The 18941-nt window shown below is 41.2% G+C and overlaps 1 protein-coding gene across 5 annotated transcripts in view; it reads right to left on the bottom strand.

Annotated features, from left to right (window-relative positions):
* Positions 1 to 303: 303 nt before the first annotated feature.
* Positions 304 to 18941, bottom strand: part of mtss1lb (MTSS I-BAR domain containing 2b) — an 82021-nt gene continuing 63383 nt past the window's right edge. For 2 of the 5 annotated variants that reach the window (XM_038700789.1, XM_038700790.1), the window contains 8 exons: positions 18289 to 18396; positions 18097 to 18194; positions 16729 to 17011; positions 16375 to 16449; positions 11186 to 11341; positions 10546 to 10728; positions 10196 to 10361; positions 304 to 9704 (listed from right to left, as the gene is read on the bottom strand). In XM_038700789.1, the coding sequence (XP_038556717.1) occupies positions 8809 to 9704; positions 10196 to 10361; positions 10546 to 10728; positions 11186 to 11341; positions 16375 to 16449; positions 16729 to 17011; positions 18097 to 18194; positions 18289 to 18396 (1965 nt within the window). In that variant the 3' untranslated portion in view covers positions 304 to 8808. The remainder of the gene's footprint in view (positions 9705 to 10195; positions 10362 to 10545; positions 10729 to 11185; positions 11342 to 16374; positions 16450 to 16728; positions 17012 to 18096; positions 18195 to 18288; positions 18397 to 18941) is intronic. The other 3 variants (XM_038700792.1, XM_038700793.1, XM_038700791.1) reach the window with 2 other exon arrangements.

Raw genomic sequence — 18941 nt, 5'->3', positions numbered from 1 at the left:
ATGATTTAAGTTAATATTGTTGCTGATAAGATTCAACAATTCTCTTACATGTAATTTCTTCCTCACCGATTTTATCACACAGAACCTTCACAGTGAAAGAATCAGTGCCATGCCATTATTAATTCTTAGGTTTAATCACTAGTCTCTCTTCCCGCAAATGACCTTTAGAAGGTATACAGACAAATCAATTTACCCATATTCATTCACATCTCTCACTGTACAGGATTTTCTTAACTGTGCAGGTTGGTTCAAGACCTTGAACTTGTGTCTTTCTTCATTAATAAGAGCCACTACACAGCAGCACACAGTTTAAGTACAACTTTAATTAATACTGGAATCATCACAGTGCGTTTTGTTACATTAGCAGTGACTAAAGTTAACAAAAAAATGGTCAACTTTACAAAAAGGAAGACAGAAAATAAAACCTTATCATCAGCGACAGTGGCGAAACAACTTTAGAAATCAACTCACAATAAATTAATGAAGGAGAGCAGAAGAGGAGACAGAAAGAAGAGAGAAAGACAAGACCACGGGGCCTGCAGGGCTACTTGGGAGGGAAGAGAGGAGCAAAAGATTTCTTTTGTACAGAACAATGAAGCAGATGTTGGCTGTCATAATGTTATCCGTTGGACAATAAAGCCCAATAGAAATGGATATCAACGCCTCAATGGTGGGTTGTGGGGAGATTTTATTGTAGAGTTCATATGGAGGCTGTGAAGGAAGAAGAGAAAGAGAGCGAGCGAGAGACACTACTGAGAACTGGACTACTGACAGTAAGACATTCAGTTTAGGTACAGTGGCAGTGGCACCAAGAGGCCACTTTGGCCTCTCTGTTCTGCATGGCTGTATGACAGGAAGTTTCAATGTGTTTCACCATGATCCCCTGGAGGACTTCAACGAACCATCGTGTAGCTTCCGAGAATCTACCTTAGTCACGTTCGCTCCAGACGAGCGTTTGTGTGTTTGTGTGAGTGTAGTGGGTTTCTTGGGTATTAGACAGCAGGGAGGATTGACAGATTGTGTGTGGGAGGTGGGAGGGAGGAACAGTAGGGGTCTTTGTGCAACACACACAAATGCACACATATATAAAGTACACATTCAATATAACCTGGGCAGATGGCTAAACGAGTGGGTTGTACATCCAGCAAATACAAATACTTCTTTTGGTTTGATCATAAATACAACACAATTTGTCCTTCGGGGCCAGCGCAGGGTCTTTCTTATTTGTATCAGTCAAACAAAGAATGTCAGCATGTTGAGCGAGTTTCCAGTGTAAACATATTTGAAGGGAACCAAAGGTACGAAGAGAAGAATTCCACACCACAAAGAAGGCTGTTGTTCACAAAATTTCCACATAGATTTCTAACAGCATGTTCATGCTGTGAGCAAATGCTCACAGTGGAAATAAGTCTGCCAATTTCCTATAAATCTGAGTAACCAGGGAAACTTAGCTAGACAACAAGTTCACCTGCTGAGAGAGGGTGGCCACAGTTGAATGTTTTATGATCATCCATCAACAGGCAGCCTGAGCATCTGTTTTACTGTACTTTTATTTTATTATTATTATATTTATAGTATTATTTTCATTTTCAAATTATGAGTAAAAGTACTGTTTTCTTTAAATTCATCTGAATTAAGTGAAAGCATGTTTACAAAAATGTACTTTGATATGAGTAAAACTCAGGTCACTGTATTAGAGACTTACTTCTGCCTTAAATAGAGCCTAAGGCCTATGACAATACTTCCTCTGTTGAAAACTTAGACTTTTAAAGTGATTTGGTAATGTACTGGTTTGGCATTATGCCATTTGAAATTATGATCTTGTTTTTTAGCTTCTACTGAAAGTAAGGTTATGTAACTTTTGAATGAAGTCCAATTTTTCCTCTTACAAATAAAAAGTTAAATTCATGGCAGATAAAATATATCGTTGCCCACTGACTAACGGCAGCTAATGTTATTTAATGTTGGCAGCTTTAACTCTTTCCTTCCTGTGCTAATGTTACAATCCATCTTAGCATTTACCATTATGCTGTATTTGTCTCATTTGTGGCCACAGCGGCAGCAGTTCAACAAAAGTCTGCCTTTGTGTGGCTTTTTACCTTAACCAGTTTAGCTCAATTTAACATAAGTACCAATGCTCTTTATTGATTCCATGCCATGAAAGTAATATAAGCTGCCTGTGAGGTGACGCCAAAAAGCCTGATCAAAATGTATGAAAATGTAATCTAGCACTGAGATACAGCATCAGGCATACAGCTGTGTTCAACAGGGAGACGTTTACCCTAGCTAATGCTTCCAGCCCTTCTTTGAACAACACACCCAGGACCCATAACAATACCACCCATTAGCCATTACCCCACACACGCACACATTTGAACTGTGGCACACATGCATACTGACATACAGTATACAGACACAGACAGAGAGGGGAGGGAAGAGAGTGAAGGGGAGACGGACTGAGAGAAAAACTGAGCTCATATTCACTGTGGACGGTGGTGAAAATAAAGAATTATTTTTAATTAGCTTTGATGGGCTGCGAGGCACAAAGAGGCCGTGTACAGCCAATGGGACTCTTGGCATGACACGTGTTGTTTTCTAATGTGTCAACTAGACGGCATCTCTGGGTGTAGCCTACTGGGCTGAGCAGTGGATGGAGGCTGAGGGGCGTCGTAAGAAAAGAGGAAGATAACAGAGAGGAAAAAAAGAGAGGGATACATGAGTGTGAAAAAGTCTGGGATCAGAGAAAAATGTAAATTCAGCTTTCTTTTGCTTTCTCCATACAAGAAATGCTAATTACATAGTTGTTTTATTGTTCTTTTTCATACACATCCAGGCTTCTCAGACAATGGTGCTGTTGAGTGTCCTACTGTGTTCACACCTTCTGAAACAACGAATCACCAAGTTTACATTTAATGTCAAAGGAACTGCTCAACATTTTGGAAAATGTGCTCTTTAGCCAGTTATTTATTCTCTTTCTTAGAGAGAGTTTTGTCACTGGGTGCCAGGCAATCAGCAGAGACTCCACAGGAAGTCACTAGACCAAGCAAGAAATAATCCTGCACATTACCCTCCATAAAACCACAACAACTTGTCCTTTTTGTACTTAATTATTTAATTAAACAAACAAGATATAGCATGTTAATTTGTGAACTTTATAGAAGCCAGGCTAGCTTCCATTTTTGTGCTAAGCTAATCTAAGATGCAGCAAGAAAGCAAATATTTCCCAAAATGTCAACAATTCCAATGTGAGCTACAGGTATTAATACTCAACAGCGCTATAGTCTTACGGTAGCTGTATGTATAGAACACTCACTTTCTGAAGGCATTATTTCAACTTTTAATCAAGTATGCATGCTATGAGTAACAATCTGTAACAAAAGAAATGTACCATGTTCCATTTGTGTATTCATCTAGATGTTGTCTAGCTCACACGCTACTCTTGCAGGGCAACAAGACAGCTAATAGCAAGAGAAATTCAAATGTAGTAATGTCACTGAAAATTAAGATGGGATATTTTCAACCTTTTGAACTTAATCAAATTACAAAATAAATTTTAAAATGTTACTTTTTACAGTGCTTTTGGACATGCTGTAGTAAGGACTGTGTAGTTTTCTCAGTTGAGGAAGAATGGATTGTTTTGTGTGTGTGTGTCCTATGATGTGTACATGTGTGTTTGTGTAAGCACGCATGCCTGCACGCATGTAAATCTATGTGTCCATGTGTGTTCCTACAGAATGTCCTGTTTTCATTGTAGCTCCTGCAGTGCCCAAATGCCGGTAGGCCTACTACTACCCACATACACATACACTCATGGGCATATTGACACATCTGCAGAAGAGTAGTTATTTCAGCTTGTTCAGACAATTAGTTCACTACACAGTTAATTCAGCATGTTAAGAAAAAGACATTATTGTTTAGTTAGATAACTTTTTGTGCTGTTAACTGGGCATTTTAAAGGAAAATAGCAGTGTTTTATCTTACTCTCATCTCACACTCATCCTATAGCCAGTCATCCTGTTGCATGACAGGGTGTGCGTAGTTTGATATGACTGTCTTGATCACATTCGACGTGAAAATCAACCATCATGGACCATGGTGGTCAATCTTCCTTGTTGTGTCCTGAGTTGTTATCCATCATTTGGAACTAAGCAGCGTGTCTCCTCCGCAGAAGGAGACACACTGTTTAGAATTAATAAATATACAGCACATACACAGTCAGACGAGTTGAATTGGCTCTAGTAGTGTCCTTGGGCATATAGTAAAGGGTCTCTAAACCATACATGAGAGCCATGTAAGGTGGGATAGCGTTTAGATGGGGAACACAAGTATCCTTGAGATGACATAACAGTGGTATTTTCCTTTAACATACCCACACTGGAACATCACTGCGAATGTACGTACATGCATGCTATCGCTGTATTGCTTTCCTACAGTTTAAACTGTAAACTTCATTCAGGTGTACAAGAACAAAGTTTTGACATTGCAAAAGTTCAAGCACGTCAGACATGTACAGTCGATGTCCCCCTTCACCTTGCAGTACATTCAGCATACGTACGTATATTCATGTACAGTGTGACCTCGACAGGCGGTCGTACACAAACACTTCAGATGAACATTTTCTCACCCAAAATTAGTTTTTTGGGGGGATTGAGTCCAAGCCCGCTGCTCTCCCCTTCCACCCTCTCACCCAGTCAGATTCAGCTGATACAACACACAGCTTCCACATGTGACAACATACATACAGAGGTTTCCTCCAGAAAAAAATATAAATCATCCCCATTGCCAAAGCACCGTTTCAAAGGTAGTAATAAAAAAAAAAGTGGGCTGGCTGAGGGTGACAGTGCTCTAGTGAAGAGGAAAAAAGGAAATGTATTGACAAAAAGAGCAGGTTAAGAGCGCTGATGTCACCGGCGATGTTAAGGTCACTGCTAGAAGAGCGTACAGACATGTTGATGAAGAGTCCACTAGCCTACAGATCAACAGCCAAACAAGGAAACACTCACTCTCGTCCCACACATCCTACATCCATATGTTACACAGCTTAGCAGTTTGTGTTACAACTGGAGTTTTTTTTTCTTCTTTTTACATTAATTAAAAGTCTAAATATTCAAACAGTACTGCAGAATGGAAAAAAAAAGAATAAAACTGAATATTCCATGTTATATTTTCTAACAAACCTTTATACCAAATCTGTGCGCCTGATTCTCATTTACAAGTACAGCACATAGAGTACATATTGTATGAACAGGCAGTGAAATGCTCATTCCACTCATATTTTCCACTCTCAGTCAGCTTAAAAAGTCTAATTTAAACCTGCTCTTTTGCCATCAGCAATCGCACCAAACTGAATTCACCTTTTCGCACATCTTAATGTCCCTAAGCAATCCTTTCATACAGCCATGTCCTGAGCCGAACGGGGTTATTTGTACTGAACTGAGCCGAACCATACTGGGGTAGCCTGGTGCATATTTTAGTTTAAACAGCAATTTTGTGTTCATACAAAAATAAAAAAAAGAACCTGATCTGGGGATCTATGTTTATTTTCTGTGTCTGAATAAATGCTGGTCTAGTAACCTGTGTTGGGCAACTTACTTTCATGTAATCAATTACTCATTACACATTATTCAACAGCAATAGTAGTTAGTTTTATTACTTGTACAGCATTTCACATCTTCTGTATTGGAACATGTGGAACCGGAAAAGAAGACCATCAAAGGCTTATCTACCAGTCGCTGCTCGGTAGTTAAAAAGACACCGCGTGTAAATAATGTTACTGAAAAGGTGCATTTATGTCTTCTCTTTTGGTGGAGGCTGCATATCCTGACCCTGCGCCAAGCTACAGCTGCAGTCTGTCCTTTGTAAGAACTTACACAGGTTGGAATTTTCGATTAGTAACTGTAATGTAGTTGTTGAATTTCAAATTGTAATCCGTTACTGAAAAAAGTCATCACTGCAATGTGTTAACAGGTAATGCTTTACTGCCCAACACTAGCAACCAACAGTTCATGGTTTTCATAATTTATTTTATCAATGGTAACATTATTGCAGCTATAATCAAGATGCCTGTGCGCATGCGAGTAAACGCACCAACAAACATGCTGGCTGGCAAGACACAGCATGGTTCTGGATCTCACTGTAACAGCAATATGTTACTAATGCAATGAATATTAAACATTTATTTATTTTGGGGTGCATGTTTTGCTGTTTGCTGTCCGTATTTTTATATGTTAAAAAGTGGTTTGCTGTTGATGGCAACCAAAGGCCAACAATTGTTTGCCAGTTTCTCACAATTGTTCCAAAGGCAACCTGGCAAATGTTACTGTCGAGCCACAGGGGAAGATTTTAACTAGAGCGAATCTGAGGCATAAAACTGTTGTTCAGCTATTTCCAAGGCTTAACTTTACTTTTCCATAATGCAAAAATATACAGTATTTATAGGTAAGAATTTTTTTGTAGATAAGGTGTGTTGATATGTATTTGCACTTCAATGTGAGTGAAAATGACTTTCTAAGATACAGTATTGGAAACACAGACCCACAGCAGTCAGTGTTGAAAACTCTAGAGTACATTCATGCCACTCAAATGTATATCCATCCAATGAACATAAACTACATGTGCAAATACATTTCAAGTCCATTGTTAATGTATGTTGTGTCGTTGAACCCAAATTACAAATAAACATATTTTCTACATGTACCTCAACAATATTTAGGCATGCTGATAATTTTGGTTTTATCTGTCCAAGACTTCTGCCTCCCCCCCGATACAACTGAGGTGAAAAGAACTTCATTTGTCATGCCCACAGTTCTGAAAAATGACATTTGAAAAGTCCAACAGTACTGTGTTTTCTGAAACAGTGTCCTTGTTGTAAAATATACTGCATGTGCTGTTAACAGTTGGAAGGACTGTTATCGTTATAGAAAGTAGTCTACAAAAGATGAGGTCTGTAGACGATCCAAAGCCATTGTGTCTGGAAAGACATGTAGCTGTTGAAATTTTTAAATGTAATGATTCAGTGCTATGAGTAACACAAACAAAATCCCTTTCACCTCCACTGTTTTGGGGTGGAAGCATCACCTGGGAAGGTGACTACTTTTATGGCTAGTGAGAACATATGTTTGTTTTGTCATTCAAAGCCCATATTATTACTGTAGTAGTCTGACCTATATGTGCAGCCTATTTTTTTGCATTATGTGTTCAGTCATTCAGATACCAGTGTAACCATATCATAAAAAGCTTCAGTACTATTTACCATCCACAGCAGGCGATGGCTTGTAGAGCCCTGAACAGCCCTGACGTCCACTCCATTTGTACATAAATATTTTGCTCTACTTTCTTATCCCATCTCTCATTTGACCAATCACTCCAATTCCACCAGTATTTATCACTTCCTCTTTGTCCCTTTATGTCTTCTTCTACAAATTAAATAATTTCCTCAGGACACAGTCTTATTGGCGACCATCTCTCTCACTTTCACTCTCCCTATCATACAGTATGACTATGACAACATTTAGTACATACTCTACCACCTATCAAAGTGCTTACAGGTTTTTTTTTCAACATTTTTGTAATCCATTCCCTCCACCACAATGAGACAGGGACAGGGAGAGACACACGCCAAAATCAGCTAGGCATGAATTCACAGTCGATGTTTAATTTAGCATTCCTGATGATTGCCTGAATGTGACAAAGGAGAACCTACAATCCTCCATCAATCCTCTTCTTGGAAACAAGAAAATAAAACACATTTATTGCTCCATTTCTGATTTAACATTTTCTCTCTGGTTCTAGAAAATATATATGAATATATCTATACGCCTGGATTACTTCTCGAAACTTCTCGTACAGTGGTAACAAGGTAAATGACGTCACGATATAAACAAGAAAATACACGCACAACACACAGGAGAAAAGCCCTGCCCTCATTGGGTAACCAGCTGTCCTGCAGCAGAGCTCTACCCACCCCCATCACACACAAGCACACACACACACACACACGCACTCATTTGCCCAAATGCATCCACATGAATGGGCGCACACACTACATACAGAGAGAGAGAGGGGAAGGGAGCACTAGCACGGTTCAATGCCAACAGTATTTTTTAAGACTATTTTAGATTAGGATGAACCAGAGGAGCCCTCCGGCTTGTTAGCTCCCCATGCTAATACCAAAGCTTCAGTTCAGTGGGCAAGTAAGTACAGTATGTTTCTGCTGAGACAGCCTGGGTTCAAATCCAGCTGGTCACATGGCACTCTGACCCCCTCTCTCTCGCCCCCCACGGGCCCCTCCTTCAGTCATCAGTCTTTCATCTGGAGTTAGACATTGGTTAGCTGGAGAAGATGGGGAAGGGTGTAACTTGGCAAACAGGACTCAGTCTTTCTCTCTTTCTTTGCCTTTTTTTAAATCTTATCTGTTTTTCCTCCAAGTCTTTCCGTCCCTGGGTGAAGGTGTAGAGAAGACAAACATGCGTCCAACACACACTAGTTATAGTGGCTGGCTAGGAGCCTGTCAATATTCAGTATTTAACTTTTAATTGTCAGCATGGGTTAACATTATTAATGTTAATATTATCATTATTATTATTATTATTATTATTATTATTATTATATAGTATGTATCATTTACTCTAATGGTGTCTTTAAACATATTTTATGTGTATGTTTTTGTTTTCATTCATCTTCTGTTATATTATAGCTTTCCCCTACATGGTTAAGTTTTTGTATGTACTAGGTGGTTGGGTTGCACCACACCAACACCTGACTCCCTATTGGCTGACAAGTATCATCCTCTTCCTTCTTCTCCTCCAATCACAATATGCGTGGTGCAGAGCGGTCATTGGAGACAGTTTTGCGAAGGCGGACTCCTCTCCTGATGGTGGTCAACATGTCACCGGAACCCTCTGCCCCTTCTGCCCCTTCTGTCCCTGTCTGAGTGTCGGTGGGCCCAGTAGGCTGCAGGGCCGGGTCATCAGGGAGGGCAGGGAAAGGAAACTGCCCCTCTCCAAGAGCGTGCGCACTGGCTACCAACTCGCCGATCTTCTCCACTAGGCTGTGCCGATTGGCCGCGATCATCTGATCCTCCTCTGATCCGGCCCCTGAGCCCGTTCCCATTGCAAGGCCACCGTGCTGCTGGGCATACACCTCTAACGCCGCCCCTGATCCCCAGGCGGTGTTAGGCAGGCTGAGGCGCTTCGGTGACGCCTTCACATAATCAAGCGCTCCCTGTGCATCCTCAACTCCTGTGAAAAACACACACTCCTCACTACCCACACGCACAGGCACGCCACCCGAGTGCCCTCCACCAGCATACCCACCACCACCTGCTCCAGCTGAATACGAGTCCCCGGGAACGGTGGGTGTCTTGACAGGCACAATGGGTGGTCGAATAGGAATAGGTCCCGCGTTGGACAGTGTGCGCCTCACGCCTGGTTTGGTAGACGGGGTTCGGCGGATGGTGGCAGTGCCTGGAGTACCTGCTCCACCTCCACCAGCTCCGCCAGCTTGTCCTGGTATCCCATGAGCCCCGGGACCAAGAACCCCACTGGGTAGACCGGCTGTGCTGGCTGGCCTTTTGGTCTGGATCATGCGGCGGTAGTTCTGGGCGATGTTAGAGTGGCGAGGAATGGTGGAGGACTTGTCGAACTCTGTCTGCCCATCCGGACCTTCAGCATCACCATTCACTGAGTAGCAGTCATAATCTGAACCTAGGGGGGAAAGGTGAAGGCGTGATTGAGAAGAGATTTGTCATCACAAAGGAAAGAGAAGAAAGACAATGTACTGTGGTAACTCACACTGGATTAACATAGCAAAAGCCACAGTATAAGGGTAGGGTATTTGGATAAAGGAAGCCAGAAACAGCTAGATTAAGACTATGATGCTGGATACTATCATTCAATTTCATCTGTATGTTGTCATTCCCCAGCTGCTGTCAAGGAAACTCAGAATATACCTGCCATATACTGTGCAGGCTGCTTGGTAGTTAAATGGATAATTCACTTATTTGATTTTGATAACAATACACTCTAAAGACAGGAGTTCTAGTGAAAGTGATAAAGTCAAAATTCTGCAGGGCTGGTAAATACTGATATTTTACTTAAAAGCTTAAAAACAAGAAAGTGTACGGAGGAAGGACTACATTCCTTTAACAGGCTGGCTTTCCTGAGGAACCTTAGGATGAACAGGATTAGAGATTCACCTTGGGAAGGAATTGTGTCCTCGGAGCAGGACGGGGTTGTGGTCTCCGTGCTGTAGCCACTGGAGTACTGCAGGGAGTCTCTGCTGCTTTTCTGCTGTTCCATACTCAGTCCTCTGGTCAGCACCATGGCCAGGTCACTAGCCGCTGGAGAAACCTCCTCTCCATGCTGAGGACATACAGAGACAGGCCGCATTGGAATGACATTTAATCAGCTAGTTCTTGAGGAACTAAATTCAGACTCAGGAGAATAATTTCTGTCCTTTTGTTAATTGCACGTATGCTATGGAAGTAATTTAATGAGCTTACACATTAAGACATGCATGTGGAATTACTACAATGACTAGTGTTACCTTGGCAGCGATGGTAGCCGGGGTCATCCTGGATCTCTGCGCGTCATCAGGCTGGGATGGCCCGGCGTATCCCTGGGAGCCCGGTGATGCCTCGTTCTCCCTCAGTCTATCGAGAGGTTCCTTTCTCCTTTGAACTGCTGCTGCAGCCACGGGCTGCTCATACTGACCTGCTTTTGACCAATCCTGAAGAGGTGAGTGGAATTAATAAACATGACGTAGCAGGTAGGATTAGAATGAGAGACTTGTCCACTATCCAGCAGTTTGAAGCCCTTCATCTGAATGCAGAGAGAGGGGGCCTTTATGGGTGGATTGTGCTTGGAAGAGTGTTTGTGCATGGGTGTATGTGGGCTTGGGCCTTTTTAAGAGGTTGAATGTGTTCATGTTGATGAGTTTGATTTGCTTAGTTTTGGTCAACCCCCAGTGAGTAAACTGCAGAACCAGCAAGTGAGACAGTGGAGACCAAAAAATATGCATGCACACACAGCAAGTAGGGATGACACTTAAAGGAAGCAAAGCAATGTGGTTATGAATGCGTTAATCAGATGATGGAAATTAAAAGAAAATAAGTTAACTGAAACTTATTAAACAGAAACAAAAGTAAAGGTGCAACTGAAGAAATGGAACCGAATTGAGAACAAACCTTCCAGATAGGAACCTTTGATGTGGGAGAGGAGGAGCTGGATCCGGGGGGGCAGTTATAGGGTGGGGACGCAGGAACGGGAAGAATGACAGAGAGAGGCCTGTTGGAGCCAGAGTGAGAGAGAGCGGGGCGGAAGGTAGCGAAGGATGTGCCAAACTGCGGGATGAGAGGCATAGTCACGTCAACAGAGAATGAAAAAGCCGGAGACATAGACCAAGACAGAAACAGAGACCAGCTGTGGTGGGGGACCACTGGGCCAAACACTAGAATAAAAGCAACACATGTACAGTATACACATAACTACAATAGACACTCACACACCAAGCGTGAAACAGAAGAGGAGGAACAGACCTGACAATCAGTTACTACTGTTCATACATCAAAATGGTTATATGCAAACTGCGTAATCACTCTAAGAACTAATCAGTGAAGCATAGAAAGCCTACATTTCACAACTACTTTATATGTTTATGTTAGAAAGGTCATGAGATGTGTTATAGCAGCACCATGCAAGCACTTAAAATTCTGATGGATTTGATTTGGCCGGTACTATTTAGTGCAGTAATTCTGCATAATTGTGGCACAGAAAATATTAAATGGTAACTTTGATGCGCTGTACTAGTGTGCTGGTGTAAGACTGAATCATTGCAGTTTTTAGTACTGTTGTAGCCCTGTTTTAGACTGTCTCATCCAAATTGTCGGAGACAGTTTTGTATGGTCCCTACAGAAAAGCAGCTGGAAGCAGCTGCTTTTTTCAGAGATGGAGAATTTCACCAGGAGTGCATCTCTAAAAACCACCGCTAGTTAGCCTTCATCCTTGAATACTTTAATCTTGTAAAACCCCCACTATTATACTGATAAAGCATACATTTCTTGTCCAAGTACATTTTCATATACAGCGTATGGATCCACTGTGGGTGGGAGCTGTAGCCACATTGAACGTTTGCCACAAAGGGCAGCAATAAACTCATTTCACATTCAAAAACAAGTGGTCTAGCCAGAAGAAGGTATATGCATGCTTTATTGTAGTATTGAGTATTTTTGCATTTTTTTCAATGAATAATGTAGCCCATTTTGAGCTTAGGAAGACAGCCTTTGAATATAATGCTGCGAATTCTTGGAATAAATTACAGGAAAAGTTTAAACTAGATGTCCTGATTTCAACAGGACAGTTTAAAGCAAAGTGGAATGAACACTTTCCTCACAAATGTAATTGTTACCTGTAAATTGTCTGTTGTTTTTTTAATTACATTATATAAATTTATATCTGTCATGAATATTTGTATCTGTTTGCTGTACACAAGGCTCAGCTGTAAAAGAGACCCTGGTCTCAGTCTGATTCTCTGTATAAATAAAGGCGGGGGGGGGGAAGCGGGAAAATACTGCATCATTGACTTTAGAGCAGGTTTTTGTTGGTCAATGGTGCAATCACTTTCTGCTGCCTCAACATAGCAATGCACCAATAGTGCACCTGACTGCACCTCATTTTAAGACCAGAACTCCCGTGGGCGCACAGATAAGGGCAATTTGCTACTTACACAATGTGGGCGTGAAAATGACAGCTGTGTTGGTTGGTTGGAAACCAGCAATGACACTTGCACTGCACTATGCGCTGCTTTGCGCTGGATGTAAGTTACGGTATCTCTGCTGTCACAGGCAGATGCAGCTGTTTACCTGATTTTGTTTCATGTGGGCACAGAGATGACCTGCTGAAGTTGATGCTTTCTCATGGAGCTGAGTGTGTGTGTCCAGATGATGTCAGTACCTCTACTTCCTAATAATTTAACTAAAAGTAGCCAGATATAACACAAGTTTGTTCTGTTCTCTTCTGAACATCAAACTTGCGTTATATCTGGCTACTCAGCTCCATGAGACAGCATAAGACAATAAAAACTTATCTCGTCTTTAGTCTCTGAAAATCCTCATATACGTCCTCTTCTTGCACAACCACGTTACGGTGGTTGTGCGAGATGTAATCAAGGTAGCCTAACTGGTGGATGTCGATCACACAATCCATCTTGACAATGCGTGTCAGTCAAATTAGAGATGGATCACACACTGCCGTCAGATGGCTGTAAAGTGTGCTAATCAACTGAAAGGGACAGCAGTCATATATGCAAGCTGTTGTGGATGATAGATGCTGCTTAAAATCACATGTGAATTGTGCGTTTTTTTGCAAACAGATGTGCATACTGGTCAAAGAACAAATAATTCAAGCGATAAAGACAACCTCTCAAACATAAATACAAGGAATCTGTGACTTTGAGGAGATGAGAAGTGTCCCATGCATAGTTTGATATTGAGTTGCTGTATTTTAAAACCAAAATTGTAATTGTCTCTCATTTGCCAGTGACACTCTACTGCACCTCTTCTAACACTGCAACGAGTAACCAAAATACATCAAAGTGCAAAACATGAGCAGGTGAGGGAAGTATTCTGTGTGCTCTGGAAGATCCCACTGAGCTTGCACAAAATAGATCAATGTCAGCCTACTTCCCACAATAAAATATTTTTTTATCTGTAAACATGGAAATACATCAGTGCAATAATTGTTTTTACTGATTGTTCTCTCGTGTAGTAAGTCGATGGTGTTTGATTTGACTGATACTGTACCACAAAAAAGCATTCCCTGCTGGACAGCCGATTTAGCTCCTAGAGTTACTACTGTCTGTTCTGTTCGGTTTGCCTGACCGCCCACTAACAGTCTTCTAACAGTCTCCCACTGTTTTCAAAAATGCATTAAGCTCTTAAAATAAATCTCCTGCCACCTTGGTGAATGTAACTTATCATTTTAAACAGCATGTGTTGTATAAATATTTTCTATAATGACTTTCTACCACCACAACTATCACAGTTGTTGTTGTTGTTGTTTATGTTGATGGTTGTAGTGACGGTGCAGATCAGGAGTGGCCAAATTCAGAAATTTTCTGCATTCAATCGCTGTCTTCCATCTTGTCTGTTCTGCCATGTTTAATCAACTGAGGTAAATGTTTTAATTTACTAGTAATACATCATTGTAGCAGAGTCTGAAATTAGCTTTTTTTTTTGCCTGCCACCTTTAAAATGTATGCGCTAAATGAAGGAATAACATTCAGCTCATTAAGGCAGAATTTCACGTAAATAGTGATGTCATTCAATGTTCAATATATCTAAACAAAACCATTACCCACAGAGGACCCATGTGTCATTATTATTGTTTAGTGCTGATTTTGTGCTCGTAGGCGTGCTTCAACCATAGGCTTGGGGTCTTTGGCTCTTCCTCTGTGTTGTTGTCGCAGTTTCTTTGCAGTATTGTGTACCTGAGTATCAGTAAAACAACAATAAATCTAATTTGAACGTTACCAAGCAAACAGCGGCAGATCCGAGCTAATGTAGAGTTGGCTGATTTCCCTGCCTTGCATCACAATGGGCTAGCATAAACAAATCGCTCCCAATTGCTTTGCACCATTACATAACTAATTGGAGGCTAAATCAACACTTTGACATAACACCAGTGGTACACAGGATAGTAATGTGGGTCGTGTTAGCTGGTGTAGTAAAGTGGAAAGCCAAACAACTTTGCGTCGGATAACAATAGCAAGTGCTGAGTGTTAGCTGGCAAGCTAACGCGACTTTTTCTGTGACTCCAGCCTTTCTGATGTTGACTGTTCTCACCCGACATCATCTGAATTTCGTCTGGCCTGACAGGGTCCATAACATAAAGTGCTGTTTTTTATGCTTACATGGAGTTTATGTTGGAGTTTGTGTTGTGCTGAAAGCTGGTTGTTTTGTGGTGTTAGTGGACTGCATTTTATTGGCTGCGGTGTTGTTGCTGTAGTCTGAGAGAGACTCAGGAGCGCGCACAGGGCTGAATCCCGACCCGGTGCCTTCACATTAAAAGCAAAATTGTGGCTAATGCAAGCAACAGAGAAAACAGGTGTGTGCTTCATTTCTAAGGCAATGAAAAGTGATTTTGCAAAACTACATATAGCCCCTTTAATGCCTTATTCTTTCAGCTCGGCTGTGTGTCGGCATTTCCTCATCTGTAGGATGATATCGCTATACAAAAGTTTCTCAGCAGCAAAAATAAAAGCAGACTATAAAACAGTGTCATTTCCCCAAGAGAAATGATTGGTCATAAGCATAAGTTACCATGGTGATCTACCCTGGTAAGAAGTGAACCACCGTCCTGGTACTGAAAACCCAGGGTTAACCCTGAAGTTACCTTGCTAAGCTCAAATCCTGCTTCGTGGTACAGGCCCCAGGTATCCACAACCAACCAGCCTACGGTAGTGAGGATGATGTAAATATTATTTTTTATAAATGTTTTATTATGACATATTATTATATTTCAGTTAATGCATAGAGTTTATCTTGTTTCTGGTATTATATTATTATAATCCAATTTGTAAACACAAACATGCACTTCCCAACTTCCATAACACTGACAACTTCCTATCCACACATATTCCAAATCCAAATGTATTTATTTATCATTAATATAATACTTTTTATTCATTTTGTTTTTTTATATATAATAAACAATGGTTCTATTTTTCACCAGAAATTAAGTTATGTTTTTGTACACCAAAAGCATAAAACCACTAAAAGACCAATTTTGCAGAACAGACGGCAGTATCTTCTGACTGTGGAAAATACATGAGACTTTCTATGGACTCATTGTCCATAGAAAAATCACAACTAATTAATTGAATGAATGACATTGCTGAACCCCAAACTGAGATTGCAAAATCTAAATTTAAGAATAAAACAGGAGTTTAGGAGGCTTTCCATTTAGAGATTGCACTCTAAAGTCTTTGCTTTACAGCATCGGTAGCATCAGTAAATATGGGCATGCTGTGTACAGTTTACTGATGTCACATTTGGAGGATTTCTGGGTGTTGAAGGCAGTTTCACAGTCCTTCTGTGACTGTTGTGGTTAATGCAATTCCCTTATGTAGTTTTTTAAATAAAAACCAACTATCTAATTTATTTAATTCAATATCCAATCATTTAAGAATGTTGTTTCTTTATTGGCCCAGTTGTGAACTACACATATATAAAGCTCTGATTGCAAACCTAAATTAATAAAACATACCTCTAATTTCCTATTTGTGGCACACTTTTTACCATGCTTTTACGTTTTAATGTAGTTTGAGTGTTATACTGTTGAGGACGCCATATTGTACAGTATGAATAAGAGGACTTACAGTGGTGGGGGAGCTGCACTCGCTGACTGACTGGCATGTTTCTGAGGCCTCTGACGATGCTGAACTGGATGACTTCTACAGCAGAAAAAAGGGTGGGAAAAAACATCAATTTGTTAATTGATTTGTCAAAATTGATCAAGAGTCCATGTTTATGTGAGCATTGCATTTGTGTGAAACTTAATATCCACTATCATCATTATTTCCAAAAACAAGCTAAAAATGCTAGTGACGTGAGAATATTCTGGTTGATTTCCAAATCAAAGCAAATCTAAATTAATTTGGAAAATCCAAATCAAATGTTTTTATGCTAATTCAGTGGCATGGCTGGGCACCAACATTTTAAGGCATTAGTACCTGGCTAGTGATGTCTGAGGGCATGGGCGAGGGGGGCTTGGAGTAGATGTTTGCATCCTGGGACACGAAGCCCGAATCGTGGGAGGAGACGCTGCTGAGGCGGTGGGCAGCGATCCCCCCCGGTGGCGGAGGCTGGTGCGGCAGGCTGCTGCGGTAGCGATATGAGGAGGAGGAGGATGAGGTGGGTGAGTGGGGCTGCGAGCCTCCACCACCGACACTAATACCACCACTACCGCCTCCCCCTGATGAACGGGAGGCACTACTGTGGGCACTGTTGACGCTGCTGCAAGGGGGTTGGGGGGAAAGGGAAAAGTACAGAGGAGCAGGGGGAGGGCGGAGTGATGGAAGGGTGAGGAGTGTGAGGGAAGGATGAAGGTGACAGTTGCCAATATGGGGTAAAGACAGTATGATTAAAGCGATGTCAAAGTGATGGTTTGATTTAGGAAGAGGAAGTTGAAGATGTGACATGTTGGTTATTGGCAAATATCATACATTGATGATTGGAGGATGCATTGGTGAATTTTGTGATTGGTTTATGTGGTGAGGTTCAGGAGTAGTTCAAGGTAAGTTGATGGTTTATCAGGTTAGTGAAAACCCAGGATGCAGTGACACATTAGAGTCACAGACCAGTCACAGTTAAAAGCAGAGAACCCGAAAATGAAAGGAAACCAGGTAACACCCCGCAGGATTCAAGAAAGAGGGCAAATCACGAGTGCAAACAAACAAGACACAAAAAAATAGAAGATAGACATGTGAAGAAAGAGACAGAATGATGGTTGTGGTGAGGGGAAAAGGGGGGAGAAGGGGGAGGAGGGGGTAGACAGAGAGTGGGTACGCTTATGAGAATCCAAGGTGCGCACACACACACACACACACTAAACACTGCAGGCAAAAGCTGTGAACTTGCATGCTTTAGAGCTTCGCCTTGAGAGCGACTGCTTCTACATGCAGGTGTTTTTTTCAGACAAAGAAGTACAGAAATCCATTTGTACTTTACAATATTATTATTGAAGTATATATTTTGTTATTCAAAGACTCTGAATTTGAGTATTGTATGCATTTACAGCCATAAAATGCAGAGATTGTGCATATGCTGATATCTAGCATTTAAGCCAATATCCAATATATTTTTGGTCAGCATACTTCTACAGAATGTTTCCCTGTCTGAAGGTTGTGGATCTTTCTTTTTTTTTTTGGAGATTTCACTAAACTGAAGATGACTAGACGAACAGTAATGATGGACTGACACACAGACAGAAAGACTAACAGTCGCGGTGAAACGCCAACATCAGGGAAGGCTCCTCTTTCTGATACACAGACAGTTTATAACACAAGGTGTGGGTTATTTCGGTGTATACATGTGAGTACCTGCACATGCTGCTCTTGCGGGAGCCAGAGCTGCTTGGGGATGAAGGAGGGGTCTGATAGGACCAACTGTAATCTGATCCCTTCAGATCCTTAATCACCTGAGAAAGAGACACACACAGAGAGACAGTTAGTTTATTATCGTTTTTTTTCTTTATGTGTGTTTTGCATGTTGTGCGTGTGTCTGTGTATCACCTGTTCACTAGCTGGGGGCAGTTTGTGAGGATCGGTTGTCAGCACAGTGAGGTCGTCAATGATGGCCTGGAGGTGGGTGATCTCTCCCAGCATGGCGATCTCTCCATTCTTAAAAACAAGATAGAAACAAGGACTCTAATTTCCTGCTAATCTCCCTGTGTTCCAACAAGATCCGAACATCGAGGTACAGGATGTGTCATTCAAGAGAGTGAATCCTAAAATCTCAAAGTGAAATTAAATTTTTATTATTTTGCATAATCAAAAAAAAGGACTGTGTGTCTGTGTGTACATTCACATACAAAACTTTTTTTTTATAACTTTTATCGAAATGATTAATTAATTATAATAAATAACATAAAATGTGTGTAACGTTTCTTATGTATGTATTAGAGGTGTGTGTGTGTGGGAGGGGGGTTACCAGTTTTATACTGTGATGAAACTGTGTGACAACACGGCCAGCCTTCGCTCTCCACACGTATCAGTGCGCCTTTGCCACTGATGACCCTGTTGCCGGTTCACCGCTTTTCCTTTCGTGGACCACTTTTGATAGGTCTAACACCATCTACTCATCACAATTTGGCCCTTGTTAGAGTTTCTCAAATCCTTAAACTTGCCCATTTTTCCAGCATTAAAACACCAACTATAAGGTCACA

Source organism: Micropterus salmoides, unplaced genomic scaffold (genome assembly GCF_014851395.1).
Source record: "Micropterus salmoides isolate LMB-PRFRI ecotype aquatic unplaced genomic scaffold, ASM1485139v1 Ms_hic_scaffold_6, whole genome shotgun sequence".
Lineage (NCBI taxonomy): Eukaryota > Metazoa > Chordata > Actinopteri > Centrarchiformes > Centrarchidae > Micropterus > Micropterus salmoides.
Note: the sequence above shows the minus strand (reverse complement) of the source record. Positions and strands in the feature narration are given on the sequence as shown.